This window comes from Anopheles maculipalpis, chromosome X (genome assembly GCF_943734695.1).
Source record: "Anopheles maculipalpis chromosome X, idAnoMacuDA_375_x, whole genome shotgun sequence".
NCBI classification, from domain to species: Eukaryota; Metazoa; Arthropoda; class Insecta; order Diptera; family Culicidae; genus Anopheles; species Anopheles maculipalpis.
In genome coordinates this window covers 15,649,121-15,668,020 of record NC_064870.1, presented here as the reverse complement: position 1 = coordinate 15,668,020, position 18,900 = coordinate 15,649,121, and the positions used below count along the sequence as shown (strand labels likewise).

General features: G+C 41.6%; 2 protein-coding genes across 2 annotated transcripts in view; both read left to right on the top strand.

The window, feature by feature from the left end:
• Positions 1 to 844: 844 nt before the first annotated feature.
• Positions 845 to 3,991, top strand: LOC126556170 (protein deltex). Its single transcript, XM_050211396.1, has 3 exons — positions 845 to 2,431; positions 3,485 to 3,627; positions 3,687 to 3,991. The coding sequence occupies exons 1-3, from the start codon at positions 845 to 847 to the stop codon at positions 3,985 to 3,987; spliced, it is 2,031 nt and encodes a 676-aa protein (XP_050067353.1). The 3' UTR covers positions 3,988 to 3,991.
• Positions 3,992 to 16,780: 12,789 nt separating this feature from the next.
• The window catches only part of LOC126563923 (mucin-12-like), a 29,351-nt gene continuing 27,231 nt past the window's right edge, over positions 16,781 to 18,900 (top strand). The window contains exon 1 of the mRNA XM_050220730.1: positions 16,781 to 16,846. Coding sequence (XP_050076687.1) covers positions 16,781 to 16,846 — 66 coding nt within the window. The remainder of the gene's footprint in view (positions 16,847 to 18,900) is intronic.

Below are 18,900 nucleotides of genomic sequence, written 5' to 3'. Positions count from 1 at the left end.
TTAAAATCCTAAATCAAATATACCGAAACATTCTTCGATAGTATAACAACTAAAATAGTACGACTTTTGATTAAAATTATTGATATGATTAAGGCTTTTCCAATGTTTTGCCGATAGGCTGCATTGACCTGCCGAAAACTGTTACAGTTACCCTATTTGACTTTGTAAAAAAACAACAACAACAACAGTAAGCAAATTTATTTTGAATGCTATTATTTTTCACGGTTACTTATTTTTATTTGTATTTGAGTATGGCGGCACTCCGCCGTATTGTCTTCTTTTGACGTTTATTTAATAAAAATATATCTAAAAAACGGAAAATGGTTATTTTCATAAAAAAGTATGTTTGAAGCTGGATAGGCTAAAATAAATATTTAGTTTATAAGCTTTAAAGCTTATAAACAAAAAATCAATAGGAAAAGTTTATATAAAACTCCCAACAAAATTGTAATAATGAGACAGCAAATAACATCATCTTTCTTGAAATTTTCATGAAAATACGACGAGCAGATCAAAAGTTATTAGCTTTCTTATCCGGGAAAATGCAAAGTCCCATGCAAAATGTATGGCCTACCCTGGTAGGTGGTTAAAGAGAAATAAGGTAGTATTTTGTGGTCATTGAAACGAAGATTAAGCTTGTGTATGTACCAGTAATGCATGCTTCACGATCGTGATTTACTTTCATAGGCAGCTGTACTGAAGACATCGACAGCATATAGGCATCGACAGCAAAAGATGATGCGATGATATTATCTCTCAAAAAGGAGGAGCTGGAAAAGTTCGTCGTTGCTATCGCCATTCGTAGCGCCTTACTTATCTAGTGTTAATTTGTTTGAATTGTAAAATGTCGACACCACTGCATCGCGTGGTCGTTTGGGAGCATGAGATGGCAGATCAGTGCACCTGGCTGCCATACAGTCCCTCCGTAACCCAGCTGCTGGAACGAGCGTATACGAAGAATCTCACACGTGTGCTCCTGAAAGATGCGGACCCTGCCTTAGCACTCTATGAAGTTGACTTGGTACAGATGGTGCAAACGCAGCACGGCACGGTTAGCTTGCGTAATAAAAGTGTCCGGCGATGTCTCTATCCACCCAACTCACCCGCCGCAATGGGAATCAAATGGGAATGGTATGGTGCTAACCCGAAGATAGCATGGCATCGTTATCCGCTCGACATCCAGTCGCTGATTGAGCAAGCGTGGGCTAAAGGTGAAACATTGCTCGATTTAAACAGCACATTGTTAAAAAAACCGATACTGATCGATTTAACTAGCATGAACCAGACCGTAAGCGGTTGGCGGAACCCTATTGTCACGCCGATACGGCGTAAAAATCAAGCACCTTATCCGTTGCTAAAAGTCACTCTTCCAACGGATACCATCACAAGCATGAGTCAAAATAATGCCCATGGTAGTTCTGCTCGAAGTAGCAATATGGCAGGCGGTACCTCTAACCAACAAGCAGCCAATTCCGGTGGTCAACAACATTCCGGCAAATTGACACAAATACTAAGCAACATCTTTGGCAGCAAATCAAATGCACAAGCGAATGAGTGTGTACAACAGCAGCAGCAAGAGCATCAGCAAGCACAATCTCACGGGTCAAAGGCTAACTCGGGACCTTCAGGCATGAATCAGGTCACACCGTCATCCAGCAGCCAAAAGATTCATCTGAATACACAACAACCAGCCCAACGGAATCGGTACGCTTTCGCTTCCGGTCGTTCGTATCAGCACCAAAGTATTATTACCACTGACACGCCAGAACCAACACGTGCCCCGCAACCGGAACAATCGAAATCTTCAAATCGACATCAGTTTGTGGACATCAGACATGGAGGTGGGGGCGGTGGTAGTAATGATGCCGCAAGCAGCCATAAAGCTCGACGCCCAAGCGTGGACACTGTCTCAACCTACCTGAGTCATGAAAGCCAAACGAGCAGTCGACACCATCTTGATTCCTGGGAGTTTGATATGCTCAACAGCTCCATGGGTAGTGATGAGGTTTTTATGCCAAGCACTTTCGGTCCATCGACGGACCAACACTCTCTACGCCGCCACCCGATAGTGGCCCCTACCGAGGACAGTTCGTCACTGCCAGACGATCTTTTGCAGCATAGTAAGCCTGATGCCCGATACCAACCGTCGACACCCGAGTCATTTCCAGCACTGCTGTCGCTAATGAATGACAATGGTAATGGGTTAGTCGTCATGGCCGTAACAAGAGAGTCAAAGGCGATAGCGAAGTACGTCCAGGTAGCTGATCCACCACGGTGGCCCCGTGCCCAACCGTGCCCGATGTGTATGGAAGAATTGCGTCCCGGTAGTCAGAAAGTAAATGTGGCACTTTCCCGATGTAAGCATCAGATGCACCTGGACTGTTTGAATCTATTGTTGACTAAGCAGCGGCGTTTAGCCACCTCACAGAAGGTATATACAAACAAAAAACAGAAGATGCTAAACATAACAGTGGCGCTTGCACTAGTGTTGGGTGAATTCAGATTCATAAATCTGAATGCATCTTTCAGCTGAATGAATTAATAGGAATATCTATTCCAAAAATTCGTGAATCTTTAAAAATACGTGATTCTTAAAAAATTCATGAATATTTAAAGATTTACGAATCGTTAAAGGTTAATGAATCTCTACAGATTCATTGTATTTCTTAACCTAGTTGTCTCGTTTAACCGTTGTATTAAATTTTAATATTCGTTTCTGAAATTAGTACCCATTTGTTTCGTTAAGGGAGGCGAGGTGTGAATTTATACTCTGAGCGAACAAAGAATAGCACCACCATATTTTTTGACAATATCTTCACAACTTATGAACCTGATTCTGATGTTTAAGGTTTAGAATGTTAGTTTAACCTATTTTAAACCTTTTTGAATCATTGCGTCGAGTTTTTGGCGAGCCATTCACATTTGAGCCGATAAATTAATGAATGAGGGTTCTCCAAAAGAAAAAGGTCCTTAAATTATCAAAGTACCACCATCAATGTTGTAGCGCATGTTAAAATTAGGTTCTTACAAAACTCGTGCCTTCATTGTTGCCAATTATTGGGACCGTCAAGCACTTCATATCAATTGAAAAGATCACATTTTAGCAATAATCCATCGAGGAACAATTGTTCTGCCTTACTGTAATGCTGGCAGCCCCAAAGCCAAACCCAAAGCCAAAAGATGCCAAAAATGAGCATGACGTATTGTTAGCAGGGTGGTTTTATTTTTATTTCGCAGCTTTTTACATAAATTTATTTTCTCACATGTGAATGATTTGCAGAAATGGTAACGCAATAATAAAAAAAATTGAGCTAACATTCTCAGCTTAAAAAAATCTGGATTTTTTCATAAATTTTGAAGAAACTGTTAAAAACATGGTGGTGCTATTCTTATTTCGTTCAGTGTATAATTGTTTATAAAAAAAAGTTACACTAAGCACAACACCAGTGCTTACATACTCAGATTAAATTTATAAATTTTGCAGAATTACTATATCGAATGTCCAACATGCATGTCGGTATACGGGGTGAAGATTGGCAACCAACCACCCGGAACGATGACCTATCAGCTACTGTCCGGTGGATTGCCCGGTTACCCACCGACTGGGATATATGAAATAACCTACAAGTAGGTCATCTGCGCAGGTCTTACTATCTTTTATTGATTTATCGGATTTTCCCTTACAGTATCACCTCCGGCATACAAGGACCATACCATCCCAATCCGGGCGCCGCCTTCTTTGCGGTAGGCTTTCCCCGTAGATGCTACCTGCCGAACACACTGCTCGGTACAAAAATCTTATACTATCTCGATGTGGCATTTCGGCGCGGTCTGCTCTTTACCATCGGTCGCTCGGTAACTACCGGCGTGGAGGATGTAGTAATGTGGACCAGCATCGAACACAAGTCACAGGTCTCAATGTATCCGGATCCGCTCTACCTTGATCGCTGTTTGCAGCAACTTGTACATCTCGGTGTAACCGATTGAGACATCCATGGCAGGTCACGTTGCACGGTTTTTAACGTGCTCCGAATAATGCATTAAACTAATCGGTTTAAATGGCAAATCTCTTTTCTTAGGCAAAGGATCGTTCAGGTTAGCATAAGTCGTTTTTGCTTTAGGGAGTTACAATACGAAGCAGGTTTCATCGAATATTCGGCACGTGCAATCAGCATTTAATTTAGTAGTTTGCGCAGTGTTAGCATCAAACTATTTGCAGCTCTCTCGCCGTAACTTACACAGCAAGATCGATTAATTTAGAATGACTGATTGTACAAATTAATAATTACAATTAATGTATATTAATTAATAATTAATGTATATTTGAAGGTGGTCTAATTTATCCTATCGTACTGACTCTCGCAATAGTGAAAAGATTTTTTTGCAATGAAAGTCCATACTAATGTTTTGTTGTTTTCCCATTTTAAAAATGCATTCAAATGTTAATTGAAAGTATAATTGAGTCTTGAGCGCTTCCTCCATGGTATAAATAAGACTTAAAAAAAGGATAAGAATTGAGTCCATTCCTCCTGTCGAATACAATAATTCCGATAAAGAAAAAAAAACTTTAAGACTAAAGGCCAAGGGCCACGAGAGATTTCAGGATCAAAATTTCAGATGCTCGCGAGTGTTTGTGAAATGTTCTCGCTTTGAGATTGCTTTTTGAAAACCTAGCGCGTACTCAAGCTACCTAAACGGGGCGACGGAAAAACAAATCTGAAATCGCAAAATTGAGAGTTTGATATCGATTTCAAACAGTTTGAAATTTCCCATGGCCCGAGGCCCTTAATGCTCAGTGTAGAGTATTCGATGCGAAAAATAGCATTAATGCGTACAATGTGTAGCTACAGCCCAGTATTCGATATTCAACGATGTGATAAAATGACTTCGTCTCATTATCATCCAGCAACATAAGCCAGGAAGGTTCTTGTAATAGTAAAGTAAAGCTGTGCTTTAAGAAAATAGAATGCCATTTAGCGTAATTAAAAATTCTATACTAATGCTAAGTACTTTACACACAGTTCTTCCAAGAAAGTACACACTTCCAACCCGTAATGCATACTAATCCATGTGACAATATTATGCAACGTACGTCTTCCTATCTAAATAACTGTTTAAACCCGAATTTCGTGTTTTATTTATGTTCCTTTTTATGTTAAGCGCAACACAAGTTAAAATTACAACTGTAGCAATGATACTGTGTACTGTGAGGAGAACCAAAAACGGTATCGCTAAACCTATCGAAAAACGCACTACGATTAGATGGATATCCGTATTTGGGGATGAAGCTTCATCGAGGGGCTTATTCATTACGGGAATGAAATACGACACAAAGAAATGGTCATGGTAAGGGGATGCCAAGATTACATAATTGTGGTTAAGTACAATTGTGTTAGATTTTTTTTTTAAATTCGTTTAATCAAATATATCCTATAAGTCGATTTAGTTGTATGAGTTTTAGAATCGATCGAATATCAGCGGAGTTATAAATAAATCGCATGAAGGCTCAGCATATATCAATGTAACCAAAGCAAAGTTATGGCTATTTTTTTACTCCGAAAATAAGCGAAGACATAAATTCGAAAACGCTTTTCTTGAAGTGCATGAATGATCTGCATATATTGCTTCGCAGGTTTATCTATGTATCGCTTAAGATTTGCTATGAACTGTACGCTTTGTTTTTGAATGCACTGACCACGACGACCATCGGAGGGCGGACGAGGGACCGTTTTGAAATTGACAAGAATTGAAGAGATAGAGTTTCGCATGGGCGATCGCGTGCCCTTCTCGGGTTGGTAGAGGTTGGCCCCTGCGAGGAAAGTGAATCTATAGCTATAGCGGTAACGAAAGACCGTAAACCGTTTAGTGTCAACCAGCGCGAGAAAGTGGGATAGCATTAGTTGGAGATGAAGTGTGGGAGCAAGGGAAAATATGGATGCTAAGTAAGGGATGCTGAAAGGTTAGCAACGAGTGCTCGGCAATAGCGAAAGAGTGGGAGAGTGCATAAAAGCGAGTGAGAAGGAAAGATGAAAAACGGTCGTGGTAGAACTAAGATGATGGGGAAAACATGATCGAGAGCGAAACGTGCCTTTTTTGTCTCGCAGCAAAAACCGTCCTCAGTGTCGTTTGTTTGAGCTCCGCAGGTCCGGAGGTATTCCACCCTCTATCAGTTGCACAGCAGTCGTTTTCCATTGCAAAACACAAGGGAAAAATACTACTCAACCACCCCTACTGGGGACGATCGCGGCTTCTGGTTAGATTTTAGAGTAAACATTTTAGTTGCTGGTTGTTTCGGTTGTAATGTCAAAGGGATGTATGGGTAATAACAGAAAGGAATATCAGATCAAAATACCCAAACAAAGTGTAGTTCAAAATGTGACTTAACATATATGTATATTTATGTGAGCTATCCGTAACTGGCATATGAAGTGGCAATAACAACAACACTGTACTAGCATCAGAATCGTCTACGACGTGTTGACTCTTGTGAGGTAAGCTTATCTTCTGTGGCAAAGGCTACCATTAATTGCGTGCAACCATTGTGCGAAAGTATTGTGCAAAAGTGCTCATGAATCATATGTTGAATATACAAACTCTATCGACAAAAGCTGGCACCAATCAACTAATTCTAACATCTACACATCTACACAAGTGAAACAGACATCGGTGTTTGAAAATGTGTCTCGAGAGGGCCATTTTAAGGGCTCCACGGTTCGGGTTTCATCTCGGGGTGGCAGGAAGTAAGTTTGGAGTGTAAAATAAAAGTAGCTCGGCCGCTCACAACCCGTAAGATTAATATGATACATTGTTCCGCGGTAAGGTGATACTGATCGCGCAAAAACTGTTGTGGTTGCTCCTTAGTCAACAGTCAACGCGAAGTACCACGGCAGAGCACAATATCTTGTTCGGCACCATACCGAACTCTACTACCGAGTGGCGGAAAGTGGCAGGTAAGTGGCGGCATTTCAGGGTACTATGGGCGCTGGGGAACTTCAAAACCATGCGCTTATTCGTATCATCACCTTGACATGATGGGAAGTACGGTTGGAGTAGGAAACGGCAGAGAAGAACTCTTGCCTAGACGTTACTGTGTCTCGCATACCCGTATACTCCAAACTAAGTACGTTTAATACACGCATGCAATAGTGTCTAGAGATTAAGTTACCAGCGCAAACTGACGAACGAAAGCTGTAGGCATTGCGCACTGCGTTCCCGTTTGCAAACATGTGCAAACACACAAAACATTCAGCACGTCCGGTGCGATGTGTAGCTATGCAGGGCGGGAAAAGCCTTGGTAAGAATGGCATCCGCCGGAGATTCATAACCGTCATTGCAACGTCGTTTAATTTTGTGTGCTCAATGAACATAGTTCGCCATAATAATGCTACATACTTTGCAGGAGCACTTCGTTCAATATTACGCATGTTCTGTTTGGTGTGCTAACCGTCACCTAAGACGAATTAAACAGTTGAAATGTTATTGAGGTTTGTTTCGAAATCCCACAAAACTGTGCGAATTCAGAGTATGAGCCCCAAAGTAGTATATAAATTGAACAGAATGCATATATGAATGGGTGTTTGAAGTGTAAGACAGCATACAGGACAGCATTCTTTGCTTTGCTTCAGAACCTACTAGGTCGTGCTGACAATCGAATGACTTATTAGATTTACAGATGCCACGTAGTTGGATAATCAGTCCTCACTGCGGGGGGCAGTCCAGATGGGATTTGAGTCTCGGTCCTGCCGTGTGCGAAACCGGTGACCGTGTTGTCACTACTCCCAGACCCCCTCCCTCCCCCTCCCCCTCCTCACATATCGTCGTCCTCCGTGTCTTCCTCCTCCACAAGCATAGTGTAGTCCATTAAACGAAAATTAAGTACTGGAAATACAAGAGGTCCCCATACTAAGTGATCGCCATAGGGCCTCGGGCTATTAGAGCCCCTCGTTAGTCTTAGAATGATTACAGCAAATCAACCGTCGCTAACCACCGCGTTAGTTTTGGAAAGATTGTAAGTTGAGTCGATAAACAAAGAGTCGCCTTCTCCTTCGACGTATGGCTTCAATCCTCACTACGGTCCTCACAAACAAAGAGTACGCAATGGTATTGTGGATCACGGTCTCACTCAGTACAAATACATCATTCAAATCTTAGTGTTTGACATGTTTTCATCAGTTACTCTGTTCCGTTCCCGGGTGTCGTTTCGGTACAGGGTATCGGAGCTGGACGCATTCGTTCGTGTGATGATGTGGTGAGCATCGGTGTTGTAGGTGTTGATGAGACATTTTGCAGGTGATCAAAACCCCTAGGTGGTCTAGTTCAAAACCATGTACTTGCGGAAAACCAATTCAGGAGGCCACGCGTTAGATGACAGAAGCACTTTCATTCAAAGATAATGGAAGGATAGGACATTTTGGTTGCGTCAGCGTCGCGTTTAGTCATTTGAAGTCAAAATGGCTTTCATCCAATTGCGCACGTGTTCTCAGCAGTGACAATATGACTGATGCGGGTGAAGAATGGTTAGTCGATGTGGTTTGTTTCTGGGCGCGTACCAATCGAGATATTGACAGGGACGGAATCCTTGGCGTGGGGAAATAGTTGGAGCAGTGTGCGTGTATAATGATGATTAACGGGTTCTAGTTGAGTTCGTTAGTAATAGCGCGTTGAATGCATAATCGGGACTAGTGAGTGTTAGTAGCAGTGTTTTGTGTGAATTCTCAAGTGCGTGCTGTATCCTAGTGTGAGAGCAATTTCTATCTCAACTCGGCAAACGCCGCCGTAGTGACAGCAGAGAGGCTGGGTTTCATCCTATCGACGTGGTCCGCCTAAATGGATGTGTTAGTAGTGATAACAATTCCATGTGGAGGGAAACAGTATACACAGTGGCGCATCGTGAAAAAGGTAAACAATACACCGAAAAATACACTCGTAACATAGATATCCCTAATGGCAAAATCTGCCTACTAAGGCACTATTAAGATAAATTTGTATTGACAAAACCCTTAATTGGAACCGTCCATAAAATACGTAACGTTAAAATCCTGACTTTCCGGACCCCCTCTCTCACTATCGTAACAAATCGTAATGCTGGAAGAGACCCTTTCAACATTACGTTGAAACACTATTTAAAATGTGCTTTCCCGTCCAAAATTTCATTTTAATTTATGGTTTATATATATGTATCTTTGTTATAGTAAAAAAACTAATTATTGTTTGTTTTTTATCTAATTATTGTTATAGTAAAAAAAAAATTATTTACTTGGAGTACTATTAATTAAGCAAATAAAGAACAGGTGTCGATGATTTGTTCACATTAGCCTCTACTACTAGGCTAACCCCCCCCCCCCCCCTCCCCCCCGCGCAATATTTGCATCATTTAATTTCAACAACTTGACAACTGTTTCAAAACCATAAAAATTAAAATGAAAGTTTGGAAGTTTGGCTATACATGTTTAATGGACGGAACGGAATATTCCTATTTTTCGGTGTTCCGAATGTTCCGCTTGTTCTGCCTTCATCTGGAAGACGCAAACAGCAAACCGTGGAAGCTGCTGGTCAGAAAAATTCGCTGACTTTCCGTGATACCGAAAGTTCAAAAACGTTGCGTTGGTCAGCATAATGACATGTATCGCGAATTTTTGTTACGCATAAATTTCTGTTACGTAACACAAAGTGAATCTCCCTCCCTCCCTCTTGTGTCACAAATCGAAATGCTAGAGGGAACCCGCCTTTCGAGCGCTACGTAATTTGTGGACGCCTCCATAGTGGTTATGAATTCAATTTTGCCAATAAATTTATTGCGTGGTTTGATAAGTTTGCTTTTGAAATGCACTCAATTTTTGCAGCTTGCTGGTCTTCTTCTCGTTTTAGCTTAACGATCTTCTAAGGTCACGCGCCGGATGATGCGACAACGGCGCCTTTCTTCGTACCCGATGACCGATTGTCAAATCCTATCCCGACCGTACTCATATCGGGCAAGTCTAGTAAAGTCATTCGATGATCAGCTTAACTAAGAAGATCGTTAAGGCAAGAAGAAGCAAACTAGACTTGCTGAAACAACGTAGTTGGATAATTAGTGCTCACTAGCGGGGAAACGTTTTGGATGGGATCTGAATTCCGGTCCGGCGTGAAGACCTGCCCCGTAGCTTGATAGATTAGAGAGCAACACAGAAGCACGTCAAGCCCCACAGAAGATTTGTTTGGTTTGGTTTTCGCTCCCATAACTGCTTGCTGTACAGAGCAAGAAAAAAAACAACCTTGCAACATTAAAAAAGTATTAATTATTCTTTAATAATAATTTACCTTTTCCGAACCGAACCCGAGCTACTAGCAGTTGAGTTCGTTTGAGGCCGTATTTTGACAAATACATTATTCATCACCCTGGCTCATGCATTGTGAGTGCAGGCGGAGTGATACCATCAACGGCAACGCCGTGGGCCCAACATCCTGGTGGTGATCACAGCACAGCCGTAGTCGATGTCGAGCAGCAAGGTGATTCAGTTTTCCCGCACTGAAGACACGCATTACTGGGAGCAGCAGCCCATGTACCTCATGGCAATCGTGGCCAAACAAGGAGAGACCCTAAAAGGGGCAGTTAACTACCCTTGTTCAACCCGTTCCATCCTTTAGCCCCTTCGGTATGGTGATGAGTAAACCTTTTTTTGCGCAATATAAGTCGTGTCGCGTAAGTAATCACGCGTCACACGTGTTATATGGCTTGTTGCGGTGGTAGAGCAATAAAAATTTGTTTGAATATAGTCATTCTTACTTTTATTCGCACTAGACCTTCCTTCGCAACTTAAGTATCAATTTTTTCACTTATCGATTGATTCACTAAACCTTAAGCATGGTTTTGCTCACTAGATGGTTAAAGACATGACAATAATTTGGTTAAGAATAACGTTTTCTTAAAGCAAACTAAAAAAAAAACAATTCTTGTGCAAGAATATTAAATTAATGTTAGAGAAGTATTGTAACATTGATACATTGTTTCATCTGTGAATCATTTACCCATTAAGGTTACAATGTTTGTATTGACTTCAACATTGCATTGTTTCTGTCGTACCAGCTGTCGGGAATGAATAGATCTGCTCTCCGTCAGCTCATGGTCAAGTGACAACACCGCATCGCATCCATTTAGTGCACTGTCCTGCACGTGCTCATTTGCGGTTTATTTTTATAGCGCGATTTGCATGTAAAATGTGTCGAGGTGTGTCACACTTTACTGCGATGCAACTAACGTATTTGATTTTATCATTTTTACAAATCTCTTAAAGAGTCAAAACCAACATGTAAATAATTTATGCTTATCGGACCTTTTTTTCGCGCATCAAAAACCCTGCTACTGTACTGTTTTTCTCGGTCCATTTTTATTTTGCTCCTGCAGGGAACGTCCTATGCCTTATTTCCACAGCGTACACGTGCGTTCTAAACACGTGCACGTGTTAGCAACATCAGCCACGGTAAAAGTGCATTTCGCTCAAACTGTTTGCCTCAGTACAATTGATGTTAGTGAACGCTACAGCACGCTGCACACAGTGAGCAAGTTCTAGACAATTACAAGGTTATCTTTATGCGGTTCGTTCGAGGTTCAACCGGCTTGTGTTGCAAATCAGCACGAAACGGTTGTCCATCCTTAGGAAGGGAACATAAAACGGTCGTACCTGCTAGTCGTCGCCAGACGTTCCTGTTTACCTTGAACATCTGTCCGGCGGGTCAAACTTGCGCAGACCCAGTTCAAGGTTTCGGCATGCTATATTAATATCGCGAATAGATCAAGATTTCAGTACACCGAATAGATACGATACCAATGTCAATTGGAACTGGATCAAATAAATATTGTGAAACCCTTTTTATATTTACAAGTGTTGTGGGGTTAAACCTGTGGAACATCTGTGAAAAAGACAACCAATTATTGGCGTAGATTCATAGATGTTACTGATCGTTTGAAGATAGGATGATCCGCTTTAACACGAACACGTGTTTTAAATAAGCATGATGCATCTAGAAGTAATGCTACACAACAAAGTTACGAACAATTATGTCAGTATCGGTGTTGGAAGCTATGGAAGGTGGCAAGGACTATGGACGTTTTGCCAAAAATGGATATAATCCATGTTGCCTGGCCCGTTAAGGCACTGCTGCACACTATACGTTTGCCTTGACATCTTAGCACGAGAAGCATGTATGAAGCATGATGGTGGAAGTAAGACGTGCCACTGAGTGGGGGCCAGTGGCGATGAAGCAGAAGCTGCTGATGGAGTTATTTGTACTAATTGTCGAGTGGTATCTTGGTAGCTAAATTTCTTAATTGCGGATATAGCTCTAGACGATGCTTAGAGCTTAAAAGCCAAGAAAGTGATATTGGCATGTCAATAATGACTGGTCTTCTTTATCCAGTACTCCGTAGCTTAGAAGGAGATATGACTACTATTTCTTGGAGATTATATATGAAGGAACAACATGACAGGTGGAAGGTCATCGTTGCAACGCGTCATAAAGTCCGGGAAAGGTTATTTCCCTTACTAGCGCATACACATTCTTCCGGCATTATGGCTCTAGCAGCCGACTGCAGACGACATATGCTGATGGCTCAGTTATGTATTCCTCTCCCTTCCATACTAAACATATCGAGAATCTGGAACTTTGTATCATACAACAATCCGCATTGCTGTGTCCTCGGGGACAATGTTTCCGATCTGAAAATCTGAAGAAGAACAGGTCGTATTTGCGGAAAAGACTTTGAAAGTAGATCAACCTATTGCAGAACTACGGGGAGGTGTTGTGTCCTCCGAATATCCGGCAGGAGAAACCGAAAGGGATCTCCTTCGTGTAAATGTGGCCTAGTGTGCTAGGTGCTTTTCGGTGTGCAGCCTCCGAATTCGGATAAAACCAGAGGTTCTTCGTACAGTTCGTGCTGGAAGCGCTTCAGGCCCGTCAAAGCCGAAAGGGCAATACAGCAGTGTGAGGCCCCATGGGCAGGGGAATGGCTGTATTCGGCTCGACGCATTGAGCGCAAAACCTCCTTTGCCCATGTATGGCACGAATGCCTTAAAAGGGAAGCGGTTTGCCTGAATCGTAATCGGTCTGAAATCGGCGTCACTGCCTGGTGCGCTGCCGTTTGCTGCTGCACTTAGCGCACCGATGTGTGTGTGTTGTGTTGTTGTAGCCGTTTCTTGCTGCTTTGCTCTCGCTTTCACACGCCCTCACGCCGACACCCTGCTCGCACCGGATCCGTCTGGCCGCCTGCTTTATGACCGCCTGCACCATATTGATGTGCTGGAGGGGTATGCATGTCTATATTGCGGCGAGCCGGGTGGCCACAAAACCTTCTGACACGATGAAATTCTTCAACATCTTCTTCACCTTCCACCCACCACCCACCACCCCTCACTCGTTCCCAGGCGGCGGCGAGCACGAGTGATGCTGTGATGGCGCCCGGGCAGGTCCATCAACGCTGAGGGTCGCCGGTGGAATATTATCCACAATGTGTCTTTTTCTCCCAACCGTCTCTTTTACACACCCGCTCACGGCGATTATTCCATCCGTTTACGCGAAATTAACGCGCTGCCCCATACTGTCTGTGAATGGGTCGTGAGGGGTGTTGGAAGTACTTCCCAGTTTGGCGTTGCTTTTGAATGCTGCCCTTTTTTTTCTCTTCCCATTAAGGAAGTCACCACAGCCGGAGCGGACCCCGTCTGTTCGATGTTGCCGTTGAAAACTGCAGGCAAAACGAGGATGCAGTATATAGCGCACGTATAGGAGGGAAGACAAATAATATGTACGCGGACAACAGCTTCCAACCGTGATTTGTTTCTCCTTTGCACAGTCATGCTTAACACTTGGCACAGCATCAGATACGAACGTGTGACCTTGTGTAAAATGTATATCATGTATATAATCTCTTAAGGTTTGCTATCTTAAGGATTAAATTCGCGAAGAGCTTAGGTTTATTAAATCTTGCTACACACAGCTATTGAGGACTAGTTAGTTTGAGCCGATTCTTTCAGAACACATTTTTTGAAAGTCGTTATCAATAGAGTTATTGGTTCCAGTTTTCTACCGAACAGTCCCGGACTCTTACCAGTCCAGATTGATCAGATATTTTAACAACGCGGTAGTAACCGACCAGATGCATTCCTGGGAAAGGAGACCACACTGCACTTGGCGTCATGTTTGACAGTTTGGTCGGAGGTCATTTTAACCCATACCTATGTTGCTACATACTCACATCCTTGAGTCATCTATCCTCTTCTCAATGATCTTCTCCCCAGCTGCTCGCACCGACAGGCACACCATCCCCACCGTACTCTTCCATACGTTCTCTTTCTTTCACGCACCGCTTATCTGAACGCAGCGCTGGGCCGTTTGTGTGGCTGTTGTTTATCTACCCTTTTTCCTACCCTCCACGTGACGTTCCACGTTGTTGTGGCATCGTTTTTGGGCAGCAGTGCAGCCGGGCCCGAACCGGCGAGGTCGACCTCTCGTACAGTGTCGCCGAAGGTTTCGATCCGGCGCGCGAAGGCTCTCGCTCGACGGTGCGCTGTTTGGGCTCTAGTCCGTCGATCGCACCGACCATACCCGGTCAGTATTTCATTTGCAGCCTTATCCGACGGACGATGAGCCTAGCGCAGCACCAGCAGCAGCAAACCACTTTCGCTTTCGCTTGCATCGGATGCAACTGAAGAGGAGCCAAGTAGGATCCGTACAGGAAACGCATTGAACGCGAAAAATCGTGCACATCAAGTGATAAACGGCAACGGACTAGAATACACGCAATCGGTTTGCTGTTAAAGTTTGATTTGAAGTGCAAAAAGGGGATAACCCGATGCCCCTTAGTGAGTGATGTTACAATGCGCAAAGTGAAGATTTTTTGAACGTTTTTCACTCGCTTCAACGTGTGAGGGATTTATTTATTGAACATTGTCTCAGTGTATGTGAATCTATCTGCAACTGGTTTAGAGTGTAATATTTTGTGTTTATTATTTAATTTTTCCATCGCTCATTATTTAAAGCTAGAAAAGGAGTACAGTAGCTATTTATTAAGGGCGACGTGTTTTGGTAAACATCAGAAAGTGTTATTTTTTCATAAAAAGTATAGTGGTTTTGTTAAGTAAAAATTTAGTGAACTATTTTTATATCCAGTTTTCTGTATCTGTAAATCCCGATTGACACTCGGTATTGCTTAAATTAGACACAAAGCTATAAGGTAATTATTGTTGATAATTTTTAGTCCTAAAATAACTATTTTTATAAGTTAATTTCTCTATTTTATAAATAGTTTGATATGGCAAAGTCCAAGGAGGAAAAGCCTTGTAAAATCTGTAATTTGTCAACACATGCGGTGTAGACCGTACAGCAAAGAGCCATCATATTGGACTTAAATACTAAAATATATATATTTTGATACATGTCATTTACTTTGTTTGTAAGGATACAAACACCTGGGCAAGACTCCACTGGGAAACAGTCACCCTTAAGAACATTACAGGGTTTTCACTGGTTTTATTGACACATTCAGCGCGTTATAGAATCGTTCGAGCATACTATTGACTCGTTCGGCGCGCCATTGACGTCTTCGGATTATTGTATTGATTTGATCGGCAGTGCTATTGACAACCCTTGGCCGGCACATTTTTCTCCTGCTGTTCCTGGGATTCAGTAAAGAGTTGCCACTTGCAAAATAACAATTTACCGGCGCTCCAATCAATCGACTCTTTTGTTTTGACAGTATGTAAACATCTCAGTTAAAAAATTATATACATTGACAGCAGGAGAAAAATGTGTCAACCAAGGGTTGTCAATAGCAGTGCCGATCAAATCAATACAATCATCCGAAGACGTCAATAGCGCGCCGAACGAGTCAATAGTATGCTCGAACGATTCTATAACGCGCTGAATGTGTCAATAATACCAGTGAAAACCCTGTAAACACAGTGCTCACTACCGCGATTTGGATGCGTGCGAACCCTGCCGCGTCCAGTCAAAATGACTGGGTGGGTTTGAACATTTTGAAGAACATCTTCAAACATATTCAAATTTCTTATAAGTTTGCAGAGTTTGATCGATGCTTGTTTCATCGATCAGCATTTAAAATCCGTCAATCCTGTTTCAATCACGTAGATTCAAAGCGCGATCGCTGCAATATGAACAAAGCATCCTTCTTTGTAGGTTATGGAATTGTGAAACGATATTTTATATATTTATCTCGATTAACAATGTCTGCCTCTTTGGCTTCACAATAATGTGCTTAGAATTAATTGCCACAGATATTAGAAAAGATTACATTTTTTTTCAGTTCATAGAAATAAACATTCTAAAGGGTTTGCACATTCTAAATACATTCTAAAGGCCATGCCTCAACACTGGGATTCAAAATAATTATCGAAAATAATTGCGATTTAAAGGTACGAGACCAGTGAAAATGACTGATCCGATAGTTTTAGTGTTAAAAATTTCGAAAAGATATATTTTTTTATTAATAAGAATGCAACGATTTACCTAATCTACATACAAATATTCTATGTTCACTTAATTTATTCATGCTCCCTCCATCCACTCTTTCTCGCAGGGCAACTGATTTAGAAGTCAGCAACACTGCAACGCTAAGACGACGATCAATCGACAACCGATCAACAATCAAAAGCATTTATCGCAGGCGCCTGTTGAAAAGAGGTGGAGTTGGCGTAAATGTGATTAATTTATTGGCTACACCCAGCTGAATCCGCGCGCTAGGTTGAAAGCATTTGAACGACGGCAAAACAGACAACCGTCTCTTTTCGCCATGGAGGCTCAATTCGCCTGCGCTGATCTGTCGTCGATCACGGATGAGGATCTGCTGCGTAAAATGGTAAGTTTTTGAAATTGCTTTGATGTAACAGGGTTTGATATTCTTATGTATATTCGAATGTATCGCAAAGAATGTAATGCGCTCAATGAGTAGAAAATATGATGTAAATATTACAGTGCAATTGATGGCTAAAAGAAGTTAAACAGAAGGAATGGATGAACATAAGTTTTTTTTTCTTCTCGTATTTATGCACTTGCCGCTTAATACTCATCACATCTGTAACCTTCGATGGTGGTAATAGGTAGAAGGAGAATCTTGCTTGAATGCCATTTTTTCTCTCACAAGTCATTCTATTCAATAGTGATTCGTGAGGTAAATAAAAAACAAAAAAACAAAACCACACCCAAATAAGGCAGGCGCCGAGGTCAAGCCGTAGAAATTATGCTGAGCCGCGAACGGCGCTTGCTCACTACTCGCCTTGTTTCCTTTCGATGTAGAGATTCGTAGCAAACGCCACCTTCAACCAGGTTCATATCGATGCGATGTGGATTGATCAGACTGTCGGCGTTATGTATGCCAACCATGTATGTAGCGTCGCGTGTTCGACTTACCGACACGATTAGCATGAGGACCCGCAATGGCATGGAACTGCAATGTTTGTTTGCTGCAAGGCTATCGTTTTGTCAGAATTTACCATTTATTACCTTTCAATGTGTCTAACACGGATGTATGAGAACGAAATTTGTTGGAATGTGGCTATTCTTCACAAAATAAAGTATTTAAAAAAAATAGCAATTATACCAGAGTATAGCAAATTTGTAAACGGAATTAGCAGAGGAACAAACCAATAACGATAAAGTGTGTATCGAATGTTACTTCAAAGTATATCTCTTTTCCCGGCGTGATTGTTGCTCGCACCTTCAAGTGGCACCCTTCTTCCCAAGAGACTCGAGACAACAGCGCGTACCCCATTGCAAAAGCAGGCGACCGTGAGCCCCGAAGGAAGCTCGGAAGTAACATTTCCTTTTACGGAAATGGAGTTAACCTTCCAGTAAATTAATGCGACATACAAAAGGATGTGTGCGCATGGCAGTGTGATGCTGATGTACGAAGAAAGGGAGGAGGAAAGGAAGAATAAAAAAGGTAAAACCCGAAGGTTAACTTTGCAATTGAGAGCAATATGTGTTGGGATGCAAAAAAAACGCATAACGCTCATTACAAATTCATGGAAACGAGGATGATTTGAAGCTGTTCGATAACACGCTTGCATGGTGCATTAAGTTTGACATTGAACATCAATGTTACCAGCGACACTATTGTTTAATCGTGTTGTGCAATCAATTGCGATGTGAAGCTGTATTTATGTAATGTTAAAATTTTATATCTTAAGCACAAACTTATGGTTTCCACTTGGATGATATACGTCTCTCTAGTAGACTACCTTCTGCTTCGAAGTTGGTTGATTTGGAATGATTTTATTACCATCCCACACAAATGAGATAAACACGGTAACTGTGGCTTGTCGTATTTGGGCTGTATCTCAGACCTTTTTTAGACGCTAGCTTCTTTTTACAATAGTTTCCTTGTATTTTTTTAGGTAATTGTGATTATTGGATAGTTCAATATAAAAAAAACAAAAATAAATAAAATAAAAAAGGGTTTCTCGTTTATTCAACTGTTGATGTCTTTCGTGCATTTTTTGGCCAAATTATTATTACCAAACACTCGTTCTCGTTTTTGATGTGCCCAAGAAACATTTTGAGTTTTATTAAAGTTTGTAACAACATGGTGTTACTTCAAATCCATTAAAACTAACTTAAAGGGCTCTCTTTCTTCAATACCGTAATTAAACAATAATACAACTATTTTAAAACCAAAACGGAGTACGATGTTAGGCCTTTTTCTTAAAACCATGTGTAGACTTCGATACGATCTAGAGAGAGTATTTAACTCTGCTGCTGGCTCGATTCTCTCATCCAAACAACTCTGTGTGTTTACGATTGATGATTTGTTGCTGATTCGATTTTGATATATGCCTGATGCCATGAAAATCGTGAAATGTTCTCGTGAAATGCAATTTGGAAATATTATAAAGCGCTTATCTTCAGAAAAAT

Excerpts from the sequence above, each read along its gene's own strand:
- LOC126556170 (XM_050211396.1), top strand. The coding sequence starts at position 845 with ATGTCGACACCACTGCATCGCGTGGTCGTTTGGGAGCATGAGATGGCA. Across the intron at positions 2,432-3,484 it reads GTTTAGCCACCTCACAGAAG|AATTACTATATCGAATGTCC; the intron begins GTATATACAAAC and ends TAAATTTTGCAG. Across the intron at positions 3,628-3,686 it reads ATATATGAAATAACCTACAA|TATCACCTCCGGCATACAAG; the intron begins GTAGGTCATCTG and ends TTTCCCTTACAG.